This window comes from Micropterus dolomieu, linkage group LG21 (assembly GCF_021292245.1).
Source record: "Micropterus dolomieu isolate WLL.071019.BEF.003 ecotype Adirondacks linkage group LG21, ASM2129224v1, whole genome shotgun sequence".
NCBI classification, from domain to species: domain Eukaryota; kingdom Metazoa; phylum Chordata; class Actinopteri; order Centrarchiformes; family Centrarchidae; genus Micropterus; species Micropterus dolomieu.
The window spans coordinates 8,713,588-8,734,569 of NC_060170.1; the positions used below are offsets into that span (position 1 = coordinate 8,713,588).

At 40.4% G+C, this 20,982-nt stretch overlaps 1 protein-coding gene and 1 long non-coding RNA gene across 2 annotated transcripts in view; one reads left to right on the plus strand and one right to left on the minus strand.

Annotated features, from left to right (window-relative positions):
* Positions 1-20,982, minus strand: part of prkg2 (protein kinase cGMP-dependent 2) — a 32,557-nt gene that overhangs the window by 9,061 nt on the left and 2,514 nt on the right. The window contains exons 3-9 of the mRNA XM_046034650.1: positions 16,073-16,239; positions 11,477-11,590; positions 9,579-9,684; positions 8,495-8,558; positions 3,683-3,760; positions 913-1,007; positions 262-330 (exon numbers count right to left, since the gene is read on the minus strand). Of these exons, the coding sequence (XP_045890606.1) occupies positions 262-330; positions 913-1,007; positions 3,683-3,760; positions 8,495-8,558; positions 9,579-9,684; positions 11,477-11,590; positions 16,073-16,239 (693 nt within the window). The remainder of the gene's footprint in view (positions 1-261; positions 331-912; positions 1,008-3,682; positions 3,761-8,494; positions 8,559-9,578; positions 9,685-11,476; positions 11,591-16,072; positions 16,240-20,982) is intronic.
* LOC123960112 lies at positions 10,950-20,067 on the plus strand. Its single transcript, XR_006822445.1, has 3 exons — positions 10,950-11,045; positions 16,040-16,133; positions 19,813-20,067. It is a non-coding gene; the product is annotated as an uncharacterized LOC123960112 (long non-coding RNA).

Genomic DNA, 20,982 nt, shown 5'->3' on the forward strand with positions numbered 1-20,982 from the left:
AATTTTAAAAACATAACAAAAAACAAATCCTATTGCTCAGTCTCAGTAGGTTACCACACAAAACATTTTATAATTATCTGTCATAACCACATTCAGTTACAACATGACATAGGCAGGAAAGGAAAAACAAAATGATCTCATTATACTAATAACTGTAAATCAAATGTGATACTTGATAACCTTCTGTCACTGAAGGAATAACATTTTGTGGGTGTTAATTTCCCAAACAGAAAACTACAATTCAAATGTCACAATACTCACTCTCTGTCGATGACAAGGCACTCCACCCCATTCTCCTCAGCGATGATATTAGCTGACCTGACGTCATCACTGAAAGAGACAGGGAGATGTACGTCACATACATGAAAACACACACTTCTGACTCCGCCCACGGTTTTGATAATTTATTTTAGGAACAGGTGGAAATTCTGTATTTAAAGAGCATCCAGAAAGGGCTTTTAAAGACAGTCACAGCTGGGTTTCCTTTAAAAGAATCAATATATGAAACATTTTGGATCCCTGAAATATGTTCAATATATTTTTAAGCAAGGTGATGAAGATACAACCAAAATTACTTTAAAACCTACTTTCAAATTGAATTTGACAGTGATGAGTGAGAAATAACGCAGCTACCTTCAGCAGATTACAGGTAATGAGGTTAAATTAAATAGCACAATTCCTTATTTTGCAGATTTGGAAAGGCTGCATATTCAACAGAAGCTTTTTCAGCCTGCTTCTTCCTCTCATTATTATTGGTATGGTAAGCAGGCACTGCTTTCCTGTATTAATATATATATATATATATAAATTACGTAACCTGACTTGACTAGTAAAACCACCAGACTACCAAAAAACAAGAGGCGTGAGCAGAGTAAAAAAAATGCTGTGGTGGTAATCGATGTTTGCTTTTACCTTATAAGGGCTTTCTCCCCGAAGTAGTCCCCCTTCTGCAGTGTGTTAATGATCTGCGGCAACTTGTGGGCCTCGGTGGTCTGGGTCACCTTCACCTGCACAACACAGTTAGCTGGATCTTTAAAGCACATTTAACTTTCACACTGGTGTCTCCAGCTCACTGCTGTAGCTTTTACAGGTGATTTCAATTTTACTATTCTTAGAAATTAATATAATTGACACATTCAATATTAGTAATTGGAACATGATGGGCACTCAGTGATTGAGTGGCGTTGATACATGATGATGTTTTCTTGACATGCTGTCAAAATAGACACATGTGCTGTAAGAGGGTTTTAATCAGCTGTTTGTTCTGCTTGTCGTTCCTAAAACCGTTGCATGTAGAGCAGCAGTTTTCAACAAAAATACTCCGGCAGCCTGGATGTTGTGAAACTTCCTCTTAATTTGTGGCGCTTTAAAGTGGCCCACCCCGGTCGAGGTCAAACATCCCACTTGTGGCATCATCCTGCCGAAGAAATGGCACAATGACATCACGGCCGGGTTGTGTTTTAGCTAAGTGCCCCGTTTGACCTCAGTGACCTTCACTTCCACTGTTTGTTTTGGTGGCAGGCTCTGTCAGAGTTGAGGGGGTCGGGGGTAGTAGAGCCATTTCCTGTATTAGCCCCCTTCCTCCTATACAACATGTGTCGCCCTCTGGTTAGCTTAGCACTGAGGAGTTGCTGTCTCACATCGGCTCATAATGGCATTTTGAAAGTCCCCTGTGGACAGCACTGGCCCCTCTCCATCTCCCCTTGCTCCCTGGTGTCAGGTTGCTGACTTATCAGACGGACAGACGGGCGAGTGTGTCATAGTCCCACACCTCCCACACTCATATACATTATAACCAACATTTGTTGGAGTATTGGCCAAATGTGGTCTGTGATTGAAGTTAAATACACGTATTTTGTTTGTATTTTAACTTGTCTTTTGGCCATAATTTCTGTTGGTTATGATAACCTTCAAGCATGATTTCAGACATGGGGTCAGGTACACAACAATTACCATTAGGGTCTGATATAATAAACTTCTGAAATGATCAAAAGCACTTGCGTCAGTGAATCAACAAGTTAATTGTTCAAAGTTGTCATCAGGAAATTACTTTACATTGAATTACAGATTCACCTGCTATATATGTCATATGCCCTTTGGTTTATGCTCATGTGGAAACCAAATTCAAGGGGATGGAGGAAGAATGAGTCCAGGAACCTGCAAGTCTTTAGGAGTAGTGGTATTTCTGTAGCCATTCAACATTCATGCTGACTGATGAGTAAAGCTGCAAAGACTGGAGCAGCATCCTGATCAGCGAAACAGAGACGCCACCCAGTATTGTCTAACCGAGACACCAAGATTTATTTTATTGTTGTGAGGACAGGATTAAGGCTTGCGTCTCTGGACCCAATCACTGTCATTGTTGCAGTCGGAAATCTCTGCAGTGCAGCCCATGTAACATCTTATCATAACCAGGCGGAATAATGGCAAAAACTATTTAAAAATAATTAGCTGAATTTCCTAGTAAGTACTGATGTTGTTGTTAATTCTCCATAAAGTAAAGTTTCCTCCCTGACTACAGTTATGAGCAGCGTGGCTCTAGGGACAGAAATGTCAGTCTGTCGCTCAGGATGAATTGTAATCATTTTGGTAACCATCTAGCACCACCATCAGGTTGATCAAATTGACCAAATATCTGCTTAATTAAAGGTATAATATTTCCACATTAAAATGTTTAATAACGCCAGCCCTATGTTATATATTTTGATGAGTATACTTACATTATTCCAAAGATTCCTACAAAAAATGTGTCAGTATATATAACTGTTTATATGTTTTTATTTTATTTTAAATGTACCATATTTTAATATACACTTAATTATATGTCATGTGTGTAGCATGAAGGGACTACAAATTCCGTTTAGTTATACAACCTGCCGTATAATGACAAATAAACACCTTGTAATTGTACCTTGAGGCAATATTTAAACTACGTAATTTTATTCAAGGTGCATTTTAATTGGTCGCCTGTCAATGGCGTCATATCCTCTTTACCCCCTCAAGTTTCTAAAACTTCTGGAGAAACATGGGAGACAGAGAGTGAAGAAGGGAGTCGGGGAACATGACTAAATGTAACATGAATACAACTTTCATACATTACCTTGTCCATGAACATGATTTCTGCCTGAGTCATAGCAGATAGATTTTCAATGATATCACCATTACCATTATTTAACAACACTCCCATGATTCCACGCTACTTCACAACATCATCAAACTATGTCTTTTGTTATTGTTTTGATGAGAGAGACCCCTAGCAGCAATAATTACATACTGTGCTTTTATGACGTTCCCATCAGCCTCAGCTGCACTTTGTGTTTTGTGCTAGTGGGCAAACGTTAGCCTGCTAACAAGCTAAACTAAGATGGGAACATGGAAAACATTGCTCCTTCTTAACATCACCATGTTAGGATTGTCATGCTGTCATGTTAGCATGCCGACGTTAGCATTAAGCACAAAGCACCGCTAGCTGTCGGCTAGCTACAGCTGCTAGCATGGCTTTAGATGCTTAGTCTTATTAAGTAACATTTTTGTGCAAAGTAACATTTAATATATTCCAACTATTAAACAGGTGATTGAGTTATAAATTACAAGCTAAATGATATGCATGTGTGTGTGTGTGTGTGTGTGCGCGTGTGCGTGTGTCCACCTGTTGATTTTACATGTTACAAAGATACGTTACCTTTCCATGTGCAATAATGTAGAAAGTGCTGCCCTCCTCTCCCTCCCGGATGACGTACTCTCCCTTGTCATAGTATTCCTAATGGGATAGGGGGAGAGAAGGGGTGAGAAGGGGGAGGACAGTAGTCAGAACTGAAGCATTACATTGATTTAATCATCGACCCGGCCGGTCTGATTCCTGGTAGCCAGTCCCCTGCGGGGTGAGAGCTGGAGTTCAGCCATCCATGGTGCTTTCTCATTCAGAGCTTCTCATCCTGCTGATCAGGAGGAGATTTAAGGGGCTCATGGGATTAATGAAACATGAAATATAGGTCAAAAGTGCATGTTAATTATGATGCTTTTAATGTCTGTCATGTGGGCCTTTCATGATCGTGGTCATATGATGAATTTGGTGTCCAGTTACTGTCTGTTACAAGAAATGAATGCCAGCCAATACAAATTGAGAATTCTCAGTGGCCTTGATATATGATATCTTGAAATAATGAGCAAAGTAGAAGTGAAGACCACTGCATTTCAAAGTCCTATCCAAGTCCATTATTTTATATGTCAAGTAACCTTTCAGGAGTGTATTCATCCTTATATCTTATGCCACTTGTCACAGGCAAAAAGAAAATGTTTTGTTCAAATCATCTTGCATTTTTTAAGTTTGTTTGTAGTTATGTCATCACTGGCACCAGTGAGACTTAAATGGTCACAGAGCCTAAAGAATCAGTATAGTTGCTGTGGTTGCCTGTAGATTAAATATATCTTTCGTGCACTGATTTAAATTTGTGTTTTAACCTTGAGTTGTCTTGATCTGATTATAAAGGTCCATGTCAGCCAATCAGACACAAGTAGTTCCACTGGCCATGGTATTAACTCACAGTCTCAGACTTGGTAAGATGGCCATTTGCACACTCCGACACACTCCAGTTGGTGCAGAAGTAAAAGATCACGCTTGACTGAGAAAGGTTGTTTCAATGTTTAGTTCAGTTTTACGAGCATCATAAAACTGAATGACAAATATTCTTGAATTAAACACTGATGTACAGTTTGTTCTCTGCGTCACCTGAGCTCTCATTCAGAGACAGATTCCTCCACTTCACGCTGTCACTCACTCTCTCTTCACACCCAACCTAACACGCCATCCCAACCACAGTACTAAAGCCAGGCTGCTGAATCAGCAAGCTGCTGGATCGCCTTCCTTTTTTTAAAGCTTTTAGGTGAAGAAGGGGAAGTGTAAAGAGTGAAGGTGACCAGGATGAAATGTTCTCTGGGACAGATGTCAAATTCTCACCACTGAGACAGCGGCTGTAATCCATTTGACTATAGAGGACTTTGGCGAAAAGTGAACAAACAAATCAGAGCAGCCACGCGTAAACATTCCCTGGTGTTTACTGTCAAAACTCTTGACACAAGTGGCATTTTCCTTGAGCGTCCGAGCTTGTTTACGTCCCGTTTACGCTTCAGGAGAGCCTAGTTTAACACCCGTCCGTGACAGCAGAGACAACATGCCAAAGTTTTGTTTATAAAGACTGTCTGGATGATACAGTGACTGTGCAGGGGAGCGACAGAATTTGACAGCCAAACATTTACCTTTTCTGGAAAGAAAGAGGACATTTCACTAAAACGCTTAAAAGCACATCTCTTCACAAGATACATCAAGTACCTTGACACCTAACAATCACGTATATCCCCTTTGTATCTTCACTATCGTCTTGCTCTGATTTGGTTTGCTCATGTCGGTGTTAGGCAAAGCCACTTTCTGCTGTGTGTGCATGTGCTATGTTGGCTGCAGCTATCCTATTTTTGGCGACTGTCAATCGACCAGTCACAGCACATATTCAACTGCACGTCTCCCTCTGCTTCCAGTGACAGAAACATTAAAAGTAGAGGAAGGACTAAACCTATTTTTAAGACCACCCCAGTCCTCAGCAGCCCCCAGGTGGCCGGTTGTCCTGTGCGAGCACAGTAACTGCCTTCAAGGATGAAAGATGAGTTATGACATGAGCATGCATGAATGATTTAAAAAGGGGTGAAATACGACAGTGACAGTTATTACATTCAGTCATCGCCAATATGCAGAGAAGTAGCATTTATGGACAAAGAGTGAAGAAATCTTGTAAACAAGTGGCTCATGTAGTCAGAGGGTCAAAATATGGTGTGCATTTTTGTACACTCAACTAAATTACAGTACTAATTGTGACGCACCTGTGTGGCTTGACTGTATATTTGTTAGTATTGCAATGGTGATTTAGTTTTCTGTTTGAGGAGCTGATTGCAGTGGTCCCTCCCCAATCGGGAACACCTGTTCCCAGTGCTCCACAGGAAATAAAAGCTCCACCTCCAAGATCATCTCTCTCTCTCATCCTCCCTGCCAGCAGCTACACCTTTTGGTTTTCGTTGTATTTTTTTTTTATTTGAACACCACAACACTCTACACCACGATCACTCAGCCACACTTACACTACTGATGTTGCTGACTAACCCATCCCATAATTTATGCGTTATTTTGATCATCTTATGTTACAATAAAACTTGTTAATTAAATCGCTGTGGCCTTTCCCACTTTTTGTCATGGCCTTCGAGCCTGGTCATGACAGTCTTACACACACTCTTGAAGGAATAGATCGACAGTAACTTCCGAGTCATAACGTGTTCATTTGTGAGCCTCAGAGTTGTTGGTCGGCGGATTTTGTTTGACAAAGCCAGACTAACTGTTTCCACCTGTTTCCAGTCTCTGTGCTAGGCTAGGCTAACCAGCTGCTGGCTGTAGACGTATATTTAACGGCCACATGTAATTAGGTGTTGTTCCTCTCGTCTAACTCTCAGCCAGTAAGCCAATAACCGTATTTCCAAACGTGTAAAACTTTTAAATTCACCTATGGTTTCCAGACAAGCAACCTCTACCATTTATGCAAAAAATAAGTCTTTGTTTTGCTGCTGGTTGGGTGCACAGTTCCATCTCTTACCAACGGTCAATTTAAATGTCTATTAACCGTGAAGGCGATCTTTCTCTAAACATGTAATAGCTTTAGTTGCCTAAACTTTACTAGGCCTTAACCATTGAGGTGGCAGATCAGAAAGCACTTGTTCGAGTCATATGGATCATGTGAAGTGTACCGCCAAACAACCTATTCTGTTGTTCATCATCATCTCACTTTAAAGCTTGACATTTTGGGAAATGGGCTTAGGAGCTTTGTGGCAAGAACATCAATACTCCTCTCATGTCTGTCCATTAAATATAAGGCTACAGCCTACACCTTGTTTTGATTAATCCAGACAAAAACTGAACAAAGACAATTTGCCGTTTTGCTTGGTTTACGTGTATGTGCTGAACTATTACACACATTATATCAAACAGATGCAGCGGTAAATGCTCGCTCTCTGAAAGCACGTTAATGATATTGTTCAGGTTTGCCAACTGACACACTGTCCACTAGAGCATCTAATATCTAGCTCTCAAAGCCTGTGTTTGTCTTAGAGAATTTTAGCAAACAATAAGATATATTTAAGGGGTGCTGTGTGTATGTGTATTTCATTTCCAATATAATAAGGTAATAAAAATGTCAGCAAGTACAATTGATCCGCCTCTTGAGACAAACATCATTTTCTTTAGCTGTACCATGTTGCTAGATCAAAATTTCTGGCTCAGTAAAGGGGGTCACAAAGCAGCAAGCTACTGCATAAAAAAAGCAATTTTAAGCATCCTAAATTAGCTTGTATATCTTCGCTGAGTTCAGACTACCATACCATAGGCTGCAGCTCTCTGGGTAATCTTGTTAGTTTGTGTGATGACATAACAAGATATTTCATGCCAGGATCATGAGCAAAGTTATTTTTATTTCTAATTAAAAATGTATATTTTTACTCTCAACAGAGATCCTTCTTTGCCATTGTAGCTTACCAGTTAACATTCGAATCAGCAGATCACACTGAACACCTGACAGAGAATCCTTAAAGCAAGGTACTCCGATCCCCACTCACACAAACACACACACACCCACGCACACACACAGACATACTATACAGGCAAAACACTCACACCAGAACACACCAAATTCCATTCCCCCACTGTTTGACAAGAAGCTTTAATATTATCTGGCAGATTATCGAGGAACATCTGCACCACTATTAAGTTACAGCTGCCCCCCCCCCCCCCCCCCCCCCCCCCCCCCCCCAAAAGGGCAACAGAATCAGCTCCATCAGAGATGACTGAATAAGGAAATTCTCCTGAAGTGGAAAAGCAGTGAGACGACCAACGATAGCAAAGAACGTCCTTGAAGTTTTCATTGCGAATAGACGCTGATAAAGGCTGTTTTTGACCCGAGGCTGACAAGCTCCGCTCCGTTTTCTCTTTCACTGTTGAAATACAATGCTTATGGAGGCGAATTGAAGTAAGCTTTTCTCCTGCCTGTTTCAGCATACACACTAACATACACATTCACTTTTACACACTTGCATGTTCTCACACCAAAAGCCTGTCCCTCGCACATCTTTAAGAAATCACTCGTCCCCCATTTGAATAAACACTTTCTGGGGCCTTGGTCAAATAATTATGGTAACAATATACAGTGCCCGGTTATGACAGGAATAATATCAGCTCTGTTCATCAACAAGGTAATTTGTGAGGTCTTGCCGACTGGAGGCAGTAAGAATATGCTGACACGCAGTAATGGTATATGGCCAAATGGTAATGATATTTTGACAGCAGCTATCTGCAACGCTGGGGCTCCCTCAAGCTGCCAGAGGGTTGTGCAATTTCGAGGCAATGCAATCAAAAGTCAAATTGTCCCTCCAGTAGAAATATAGATAGTTTGACAAAATAACTTACCACCTCGAGGCAGTCCACTATTTTGCTTAACTTGTCTTCTGGTAGATTAGCCAAGAGGGAAACACTGACAGAAAAGATAAAACATATATGATGAACATTAATTTGTGCATGTACATTATAATAAAATTAGTATACACATGCTGCCAGGGACCTTTCATGTAGAACTATATTTCTTGTGTCACTGTAATCAAGTAATGCACCAGGACAATGTAACTGATAAATTATATGATCTAGACTTAATCTAATCTGTTTCTAAAGTTAAGATTTTTATGGCAGTGCACGTGTTAACCATGCTTTTATATACTTTAGACCTCTAAAAAGAGGTCTGTGTCAGGCTGTTTTCTCAGACTTTATATCTGCTGCCATACTCTGCAGCTCTATGCAGATTTTATTCTCTTTTGGTCTCTTTTCGCCTCTCTGTCAGCTCTCCATTACCAAGCTCACAGTGTAGAAAGAGACCTACCCAAACCAGACTAAAAGAGAGCCAAATAGCTGAATGAATATTCAACTCATCAGAAGGACACAAACGAAACTCCAAGAGGATCCCATGTTGCCCTGTGTCTGTGAGATGTGCCTGTAAGATGTGCCTGCTAGATGTGCGAGTACGTAGCTGATTGATAACAAATTACCCACAATCACTTGATAACCAGTGGTGTGTCAAGAATCTGTAGCTATGAGTTTGTTTTAGAATCTTTCTGCCCCCTAGTGGTCCAAAATTGCTTAATGCAGCTTTAAATGTAGGTAAAACAGTCTTTTTGCTGCAGTAAGAAAAACTACTTAGTTTATCCAAATTTAAATTTGTTCAAAAGATAAACTTCATTTTGTTATCGTGTTTAACAGCGCCCCCAATTTGACCTTGCTATTTAATTATATATAATCAGTCAAATAGATTTGTGCAGTGATGAACATAACACATCACAGAGTGACTTGTTGACTGGCTACCAGCTGGTGGTCACTATGTACCCTTAACTATCAGCTGGTTTGATGTAGATGTTCGGTAACCATATTTCTACCATGTCCTCTAAAAAGTACTTCTTAATACTTCCTAATTGGGTGGCGTGATTGGTTACTGCTTGAGGCTAACCTTCGCAGGAAGTTGCGGTACTGTTCATGTCGCGTCTCAGCCGTCCTCCTCATGATGTTCTGAAATACCTCTCGGTCCAAAGCCCACGTCCTCACTTTGTTCACAGCTGTAAAAACACCATTATATCAATCAGAACGTGGGGCATGGTCATGGTTCTGACCGTTCAACAAATAACTGGTTAACCTGTGTCCCTGGTTAGTACATACTAAAGGAGCCATAACTGTTTTCAATAGCATGTCACAGAAAGCTTGTAGACTGATAACCATGATGGAATGGTGAGTGACAACAAAAAATGAACATTTTCTTTTCCCTTCCCTTATCTTTCTTCCCATTTTATAGTAATTACAGCCCTCTATCACCACAAAGAAATTACCTATTGTTTTTTTTTGTCAGATGGACAAAGGAGGCGAGGAAAAACACTGAAATTTGTACCCTATCTTGATGGTGAGTCACATCAAATCTACAGAAACTCTGAGACATGCTTCTGTTGGTACAATGAGGAAGTAGCTGTGAAAGTTTGACACAAACCGGTAGCAATGAAAGAGTTTGCCACTTTGTCTGTCATCATGTAAAACCCACTCGGAGAGATGTGTCAAACTGTCACGGTTTTTCCAGTACACTCTGAATATTGAGGTCAATTAAGTGTCCCTCCCCCAAGGGCCACCAGTCAATTACTTGGGTAAATATACAAACCCGGACAAAGAGCACTCACATAATACACGGTATGCGCTTTCCAAATGCCAAGGAGGTGAAACCAATCAGAATGCAAAGCTGTGGATATCATGTAATGCCTTTGTCAACACACCCTTGCTGATTCTCCTGCGCTCACTATCAGGTGATTCCTCAACTTTAAGAAGTCACTGCAACTCAGATGAAGGTCAGAGAAGTGATTACATTTAGGAGTAGGGGTGCGTTGGAACATATAAGAGAATATGATGTTAAAGGGTACCGGACAGGATGGGAAACACATTTTCATTGGTCACTGTGGCTGAAAATACAAAAGGTAGCTACCATCGTTTATCACAGTCAAAATTCATCAGCTGTTGTTAATTACATTTATTCATTCAGCTGATGCTTTTAAAGCAACTTACAATTGCTTTATATGTCAGAGGTCGCACGCCTCTAGAGCAGGGTTAACTTAACTAGGGGTTAAGTGTTTTGCTCAGGGACACATTGGTGGATGTGTCACAGTGGGGGATTGAACCCAGGTCTCTCACACCACAAGCATGTGTCTTATCCACTGCACCATCACCATCCCATGAACCTAAAAAATTAAATGAATCCACTACACCTATATAACTGTCAATATGCATTCTGCTCCTCTGTGTCATTAAATTAATGAATGATTTTTTTAAATTTAGTTTTATCTCCAGAAGGAGCCGCTATCACAGCAACCAGGACGAGAAACACTGACTGGCTTCCTACCCATAATTACAACCAATTGTGTTTGTTGGAACGAACTACCAAGTGAGTGCCTGCTAAATTATTAATTATTATGTACTGCTATTCATCCTTTCTTTTTAGTTATCTGCAAAGGGTTATGGGTAGTTCTAAAAGCCTAAAGCAGTGATAGAAATGTCCTTTCTCATGGAGTAAGGGTATGGCTAAAACATTAGATCAGGGGCATTTGTGTTGGATGAGTCATTGTCATCCTAATGAGTGAAGATGCCGAACCTTGCACTTTACACTTGGCCACTGTGCTCAATGGTTTCAGCTTTAGGTCTTAGTCACCAATGAGATGACAGCTTATTGCCACCTGGTACCTGGCATCTGCTACTTCATTCAGTCAGGGCAATCTGAGAATGGCTTCAGCCCGATGCATAAAATGTAAAAGTACACCCTGATCTTGAGTTCTGAGGTAGTTTTAGTCTTTACTGTATAAAAGGAAAAGTCTTTACCTCGCACTGATGCAGTCCGTGTGCAGTTGTACAAAATGGCTAATTCTCCAAACGTGGTCCACACAGTTATCGATGTGAGCAGTTTGTTATGTTGAAACACATCCAGCTTCCCATCTGTAAATATGAAACGAGGACAATCAATTGTTTTTTTAAACCCACAATTAGGACACAGATGAAAACACAGGAGACGGACATGTGCTAACGGCAGATTCGAATGACAGTTAAATTTCATTCAATTAATTTTGATTTAAGACAGAACATCAGGCTAGGTTACTGGATAGAGTCTGTAAAAAAAAAAAAACTGAAAGCAAGCATGTGTTAGAGAGACCTGCAGGTTTTGTGAATTTTAAGAGCTTCTTTACAATATAAATTCTCAGATGTATCGCAAATAATAATAATAATAATAATTCACGCTTCATACTTCCTATTAGACATTTGTGTGAAATTTTGTCGTAATTAGCCTCCTCCCTGCCCTTTGTGCCCACCTACTGTTAGAGTAACTTAAGACATATTTTTAGACTATTGGTCGGTCAGTGACCCTGAAATGAAATAATTTGCTGCAGAAATTATGACTCAAATTAAAGACTTCATTAATGAGATACCAGTCACTGGCTCCTGACGTCTGTGTGATTATTTCAAGGGCTTTCACTAGTGAATAATCATTCATCACAAGCAGTTTTTTTAATTACTTAGTAACTATTCACATCAGAAAAGCAAAAGCTGTGTTGGATTCAGTTTTGTTGGTGTCACAGATTCATTGTTACTTCTCAGAGTAACATCGGAGTTAAGATTCTGTTTCATTATTTATCTTGAAAATTCGTCCTTCTAAAGACATTTGGACATACCTGGATGTGTCAGGACTGCATTTGTTACAGTTACTCTACTGAACTGCTGCATTTTCCTGTCCAGGGTGAGAAATCACTGTAACACCCAGCAGCAGAATTAATGCAAGGACATTTTGTCTCTGAATGGCTCATTTCACCACCAACCACACTGGCAGATGACCAACCATTGTTAAGAGGCCATGTGGTCATCTAAAAAAACACTGTTGCCTGGTTACTTTGAGAGAGTTGTCAGTGAAGTTCAAGACCTACCAGTTACTGTAGATTTACAGTTAGCTGATGCTTTTATCCAAAGCGACTTACAATTGCTAATTATGTCAGAGGTTGCACACCTCTGGAGCAACTAGGAGTTAAGTGGCTTGCTCAGGGACACATTGGTGGATGTATCACGGTGGGGAATTGAACCCGGGTCTCTCAAACTAAAGGGATCTGTCTTATCCACTGCACCATCACCACCCCAATAAATGATTAAAAGGTTAACAGTAAGTTTCCTATATCAACAAAAAAACGACCAACTCAACCATTAAATTCATTTATTAAACAACTAAGTAAATAAATTCACGAATAAGGAAGTAAATAAATAAGTCAAAACTGATACATATTTATATTATAAAAACTGGTGCATATAAGATCCAAAATTTACTTTTTTGCTTTCCTGCCACGAGTTGATAAACCAGGAGGAATTTATATTGTATAAAACTTCCAAGAATACGAATAACTGGCCAAAATAATTATAATCCACATTTTCCAAAGAAGAACATTAGGCTAGTTAACCTTTCAAACTGGTATAAAGGTTTGCAAATGTTCAGATGCCATTAATCTGTGTAGAGCAGTGGAACCAGTCAAAATCTTGCTGGATGCAGAGCAGCTGTTTCACTTTGATTTGATTGGCTCGTGGTCAGAGAGGCTGTACAGTAGCCAGTAAGGGCAAAGTTTGAGAACATACATCCAAAATAGTCATAAAAGCAGCTACATGCCATTGTGGCAGGTGACTCTGCCAAATTGAGATTTTTTCTGTTAGTTTCAGACCCTCTAACCCCGCAGTCAGCACTATTTCAACTCAGTAATCAGTAAAGTCACTTAAAATGTAGTCAAATGTAAGATAATATGCATATTGCAAAGGATACATGTGGATAAAGAGATGAAAAGTAAGGTTGAGTCATTTTCTCTATTTCTTTGATGGATTGTTAGGCACAACAGGCCTGGTTTTAAGAATACGTGACACAAACTGTGTTTTCATTTGCACAAGCACAACTGCTGCAAGATGTCGTGCTCTTTAAACTCTTCACACAATCATCAAAATCCCATAAAGAAAACACTTCTCACTCATCACAGTCCATTAAATAGTTTTTCAAGTTTATCATTAAATCAAGTTTACACCTGCAATCATCAAGTGATACACAAAACTGAATGTAAACTTAACATGACTCCATATCTGGCTTGTCGTTTACATCAGGTCATAGATTTTCAGTGACATCCAGACACCTTAGATAAAATCATTTGTGTGACAAATCCAAGCTTGGTATGACTACAGTGATATCTTCACAGGCCAAATTCATGACCTCAGGATGTAGACATGAGATTTGGGTTTGTAAATTTTCCAACACCACACTGAAAGAATGTTTTTTTGGGGAGGAGAGACCATTGTGCAACACTGTAACACCATTGCACATGTCCCTCCACAGATATTTCCACCTACATCACAGTTTTTTTTTCCAACTTTCTTTGCTTCTATTTTTATAGCAAACACCTGGTAACAAACACGGTGTCTCTTTACACTGGACTTCAGACTGATTATGGAGTCAAAGGTTCTCTACCTCCACATGTTTTCACACAATGAATGAGCCAACACAATTTGTCTTCATTGGAAACAACACTGAGAATACTGTGTGCACCAGGCTCTTGGATGAAATCTTCACTCAGTGTCTGTGATGATTTTGCAAACTGTGGTTTCTATGCGACTGTGTGAAAAGTGAAGAGAAATGTGTGAAGAGAAACAGTTAGCATTTAAAGTTAATGAGTTAATTTGCAGTCTTAGAGCACAGTTGGCAGAAGAGCAACAAATAAATGGAGAAAAACTGCAAAACGTGCCCAGAGCCAAAAGGCAACTCATAATTTCCCAGGATTTTCTACATGATATGCTTGTTCTGCCCTTTAGAACAGAGGTGGCTAATGGCGGGCCAACAGTCAGTGGGGGCACGTTCAATCTGTCTGTGAAGGTTCTCAGTCATCCAGGTCAGAGTTATCCAACAAAGATATTAGAGAAGATACTAGAAGACGTTTCGTCCCTCATCCAGGAGACTTCTTCAGTTCCCTTCAGTGTGTCTGTGACAACACTATGGGAACGCCTCTGGGCGTGGCAGGGCTGAAATCATGAATGAAACTACTCCAATCCTATTGGCGTTGCTAGAACGGTAGCGTGTGACGGCGTAACTGGAGGCGTATATAAGCACGCCGGCACACCGGACACATGAGCTTTTTTCTATTCAGCAGGCACTCTGGCATGTTTGAGACTACGCAGAAGAAAGCTACCACAGTACGGAAAGATTACCTGGAAGTAGAAGCAGAAGAGATGGCTGGTGAGCAATTCAGGCAGTGTGTCTTTCCATTCCCGCGCTACATCACGGCTGGGGACACTCATGCCCTGTGCGTTTCCTGTCTGGGGATGACCGGGCAGCTCTCAAGGGAGCTGCTTGCAGCCATTACGAGGCCCTGCCCCTGAGGGTGCTGAGGTCCAGTGCGGCTCTTTTCTCCGGAGACGGCCGGATGCGCTCTGAGCGCGACATTTCCGACAGCATCGGGACTGCTGAGGCTTTTTCCCGTTCCTCGTCTGCTCGCTCCGACTCCCCTCTTCCCCGTTTGGGAGCCCGTTTTTCGGCTTCTCCTGCTCGGGGTGTGAGCCCGGAGAGGCTGCAGCTGTCCGGCTCTGAGGAGCTGGATGTGCTCAGCATTTTGGAGGAGGAAGACTTCCATGTACCGGAGCAACGTCATCAGTCAGCGCCGAGCTATGACGAGCTGTTGGAGGTGGTGACACGAGCGGTGGGCAAGCTCCAGCTTGATTGGCCGCAGCCCATGCCAGACACACAGGCTGCCAGTAAGCTGGATGAGCACTTCCGACGCAGTGTCTCGTTCCCCTTCTCGGGGAACAAGGGTTACATACGTAACCCGAGACGTTCTTCAACCAAGTCCAGTGGCCCTTGACCTCAACCTTTGTTGGACACGTTCAATCTCAAAACATTTTGCACCGGTTTGCTTATTTTTCCTCGAAAATGGTGTACAACAGTTCTCAACGGGCTTCGAGGTATGTTTTCTCTCATTTGGTGGGTGTGTCAGAGGTGTTACCCAATCAGCAGCAATGTGTATTTAATACTCCCGTAATAAAAAGGCAGTAAAGTGCTGTGTGCTTGCACACAACAGGGTGTTCAAGTCACCACAGTTGAAATAAACATTTTGCTAAGTTTATTGGTCGGAACAGAACTCGGCCAGCAGGTTTTTATTCCAGCTAAAGACCCCACATCCTGATTTTTTACACTGAACACGTAAAGAGGGGAAGAACTCGTCAGTGAAATCACCTGCTGAGTTAGGAGACTGTTGGCAACTTGGCTGCCCATCCCAGCTTTATTATGTCACATGTTGCTACTGCTTCTTATTGGACATCACATGTCAAGTGATGTTTGACCAAAATGTGCATGCGACCATTTCTTTCCTAATTTATTTCCAGACTAAGACAAAGATCGAACAGGACTGAACCTACCTGCCAGGACAAACAGATGGTTCCCAGGCTCTCCCTGCTTGATGACGTACTCTCCCTGCTGGTAGGTGCGCTCATACATACACTCCACCATGTCTTTGATCTGCTGCAGCTCCAGCCTCTTCAGGTACTGGTTCTTGTTCAGGGCGTCTGTTAGCAGCTTCTTCACACTGTCACAGCCACAGAGGAAGAGTTAGAAATGAGACTTCTGCTGTGAAAATAACTGGTGGTTTTTGAGTGTTGCTGGGTTGTTAGCTATTGTATAATTATAGTGGGACATCACATTTCTCACATTTCTTTGCTTTAGATTTGTTTTTGTGCCTTCAGCAGGGAGGAGAGAGAACCAGAAAGAAATAAAGATCTTTGGGCAGGACATTGCAGAGGTGGAAATAACTAAGTACATTTACATCAAATACTGTACCTAGTGTAAGTGAAGTTTAGAGGTACCGCAGCTTCAGTGTTTCCATCTAGGTGGACTTTTCTTTTTACAACTAAACTATATTTAACTGCAGATGTAGTTAATTGTTACTTTGCATATTTTAAATTCAACATATCTACTAACATATAGTTGGTTATATGTTTAAATTATGGACAGAAATTAATCATCAAGAATTTTGATCAATAATGTAATGTTTTTTTACCCCAGCAAAAATGAAAAGAATCTGCATCCAACTTTCGTATTTGTGAATATTTGTTTTTCTCTCTTTCTTTACTACTTTATTGTCTTCCTTCCTTCTTTCATTATGTTATTTCCAATTTTTTTATTACTTTGCGTCCTGTCTCCCTATCAATTACTTTCGTAATTTACTTTTTTCCTTCCTTCTGTCATTCTTTAACTAATCTATATACCTTCTCTTTTTTTTTTTAATGGAGATGCATGTTTTCCACGCAACAGCAAAAGAGCGTTTTTTACTGTGAGTGCCATTTTGTATTTTTCATACTAGAGTATGTTTTACTCATAGTTTCTGGCCATTTTTACTGAGGTAAAACATTTACTAGTAATGGAGTAACGTTTCCATTGTAGGTCTGATACTTGTTTTCCTTACATAAAGGCTACTTTTTAAGTACTTCTCCCAATGCTGCCACCAGGGCGCCCACGTCCACATTACTCACCCTGCTTTTAGTCTACGTGATAAATATTTTGTCTCCTGTGAAAAGATGACTATTCGCAGCCTTTGGGCTTCTTCCGTCAATGAATCAAGCGAAACAGCGAAAACATAAAATCATCATGAGCTGTCAAAGTTCACCGGTGTGCATTTTAACAGCTGCAGCAAGAGGCCGTAAGAAGAAGACATCACTTCCTTTGGGGAGTTGTAAACCAAAAAGGTTAAGAGCCACGGTTGAATGCTAACTATAGATCATGAGACCCGGTTGCTGCTCAGAGAGGTGAGCGGTGCAGGTGGTGGGTGGTCTGTTTATCCTCCTTATCGTGTGTAATAAATTATCGCTTTGGGCTTTATAAAACGAGAGCAGATGACATCCGGCCCTTTATTTTTCAACTCACATGTTTTCCTCCCACCTAGCTGTGTCACAACTCTGCCAGAGTCTGCAACATGTTACACTGTCATTCACAGAAGATGAGTATTCTGTTTCCCAAGGGCCAGTCTGCGTGAGGGTACCAGAGTGCCTCATTTACATTAGTTTTGGTTATATAATGCATGCGGGGCTTATTAGCAACATATGTTTTAAACATGAGGATCAGGTTAATAGATGGACACTCTGCATGCTCACATTTATTCACTGCAGAGTGCTGTATTTATGTTGTACAATACAAAGAACAGTTGCTGTGACATGCAATTTGGCTTTCATGTTGGTGAAATCAAACAAGACTACTACTACTGGGGGGGGGGGGGGGCGCACACATTAAAGAACATTCAACCTTTGGATTGATCCTAATGGATCGCTCTTCACCTTGTCAGCCCACCAGAACAAACATGGCTTTTTCTTTGCCAGGTTGTTTTAAAATGACAAATAAGCTCAGCTCTCAAGACTTGCTGTGTTTGCACTCATTTACTACATTACAGTAAAAGAACAAAAGCGACTGAATGGCCAATCAGAGGAGAGAGCTGTTGAAGTGATGTGGGCCGCATGTGTTGACTCGTCTGCAGAGTGTTAATTTAAAAGCAATGGTGTTGTTTGCCTTTCCATATTTTATGACCCATCTACAATGTTACAATGTCAGATGTTCATGTTAAACATGGCCAAAGCTTCAAATAATGAGGATAAACTATTTAAAAGAAATCCCTGTGAGCCAAATCCTCAGATTTCCTCTTGTTCTGAACACTCTGTTTTGAACTGTTTTTTCTACTAACTGCTCCGTTCTACGACACAAGGAGCTACACAGAGCCAGTGTTCCATATATGGTCATTTGCTCCGCACGTCAACGCTCTGTCTGTACCGCTCAGTGACAGCAACAACCTGGTAACAGACTTCAGGTCTTGGCCAATCAGAATACAGAGGGCTTTGAGAGAGGGGACCTTAAAGAGACAGGAGCATCTACAGCTTGTTTCAGACAGAGGCTGAAATGAAAGCCTACATATAGGGCCTATATAAGATAGAAAATTTGATTTTAACTTTGATTGATGCAAAGCTGCCACACAGGAGTCACAGAACTACAATATAGGACTGGAAATGCAGTATAATAGGTCTCCTTTAATATGTTAAATATGTTTTTTTTCTTGTTTTTATCCATACAAAACCCAAAGTGTAAAAATTACAATTCACCACTTTAAGGAGGGCACATGTCACTCAGCTCTTATCCATACCATTTATCATTGGTCATGTGACTTAAAAAATCACCATAAATCACCTTACATATTAGATATACAAAACAAACTTGCAGTCATTGTTGTCTAAATATTTTTTACATGAAAAATAGAAATGACTCAAAGCAAGGTTATCGCAAATGTTCAAGGGCTATGATATGATGGAGAAGAGCTCTGTGTGGTGTGTTCAGGGCAGGACCTTGAAGTCACCTGCTGGAGGTCTTAGCATTCAACACACAGCAGTATTACAGTATTATTACAGTATTACAGGCAAATTATCAGAAAATAATCCTGTTTCAGTGGATACACCTTGGTGCGTGCTCACAGCCACGAGAAGGCTATCAGACACAAGCTTAATATTTAACATCTTAGTTTAGAATATGGCTTCTTTAAAGGTTCAGTGTGTAAGTTTTAGTGGCATCTAGTGGTGATGGTTGCGAATTACAACGAGTGGCTCACTGTGCATTCACGTACTCCTCGGATGGTCCTATTTCTGAAGTTGTGAAGACATTCTTCTGACTTCAGTGTGTGTTCATGAATCCACTGACTCCGCCTACGGGACGTTACGACTAAGCCACGGTTTTGATGCGTCCATAGACCGGCGTCAAAGTCCGCTGGAAGCGTCTCAGAAGCGTTTCAGCAGTGGAGTATGCAGCCTGCCCCACGTTATTGACTTGTTATTAATTTGTCATTTTCGTGCATCTACTACCTTCTTCACAGCTCTATGCGACCCCGTTTTGTTCCGTAAACTTCAGGCTGCATTTCCCACAAAGAGCATTTCAGAATGAGAGCGTTTTGCCTGTCTGATTTTGATGTTTAGATTTTGTTGATTTGGTAATCAGTGTTTGTATTTTGTGCTTCTACTATGATTAAGTAGGCTACGTAGTTAAATAACTTTCTTTTGTGTCCGTTTTAACTGTGTTTATTGTTGTTTTACCACATGGTGTTTTATTTTATCTTTGTCTGACTTCCTGCCAGGTTCGATCTACTTTGTGCTGCTTGATGCGGCTAGCGGCAAAAATAGACCTGCTACCTATTCTCTGCGGAGCGGAGCGGAGAGCCGCTTCTGGGACACTTCTAGGACGCTTCTGGAACGCTTCAGGAATGCGCAGTGGATTTTTAAAATCCATTGACTCCGTCTACGGCGCAACAATAAACACGGTTAAAATGGACACAAAAGGAAATCATTTAACTAACTACTATTTAAAATAAATCCAACAACAAAAAGGCTGTGAAAACTGTCAACATATGGTCCTCTTTTAATATATTTATATAATATAGACTACCCCGGCAACATTTTTATTATTTGTGTCTTCTTATATATTTGTGTAATATTCTGTATACTTGTGTCCTATGTACACTGTATTTCTCTTTTTACAATAAAGATTTAAGGATGAAAAAAATCTGATTATTCCACACCACATGAATGCACCGTCAGTCACCGCTCACCCTCCCTTTCCAAGCACGCAGGAGAAGCCTCGAGGGACACACTCTGTCGGCTCTTGTGCTAAATAAAACATGTGGTTAGGGCCAGGCAATAAAACACTAATGATAATTATCACAATATAATTTTCCTCAATAACAATATAAAAAATTTTCAATATATCATCGATAAATGTTTGATTTAATTCACTTGAATCACAAACGAATTAGCACTTAATTTTTCTATTAAGATATTTCTTTTGTTAAGGAAAAGGGATTGAAAAAAATATTTACTAATCATAGTTTTTCAGAAAAGATTTTATCATAATACTTTTGAATGTTCTACCTCAGAGTTGTGAAGTGATCCACTGTTTGGCATCAAGTATCACGTTCTGACCACAAAAAGAAACGTTTAATCATACAATTAACCATCTGGTTTCTTCAATTTTCACTCAGGAGCAAAAATCAGCCTTTAAACTTGAAAGACATAATGATTTGACATTTATCGTGATAATTATTGATATCAGAATGTATGACATTTTTTTATCGTGATAAATATTTTGGCCATATTGCCCAGCCCTACATGTAGTCCTTGATTTGTCTCTTCTTACTTCTGATAAACCCGCCAAATATTACTACTACTACTACTACTACTACTACTTCCATACTAGGTATGGATATTATATTGCATTTCTGTCAGTAGATCTATCTAAATATTACATACTG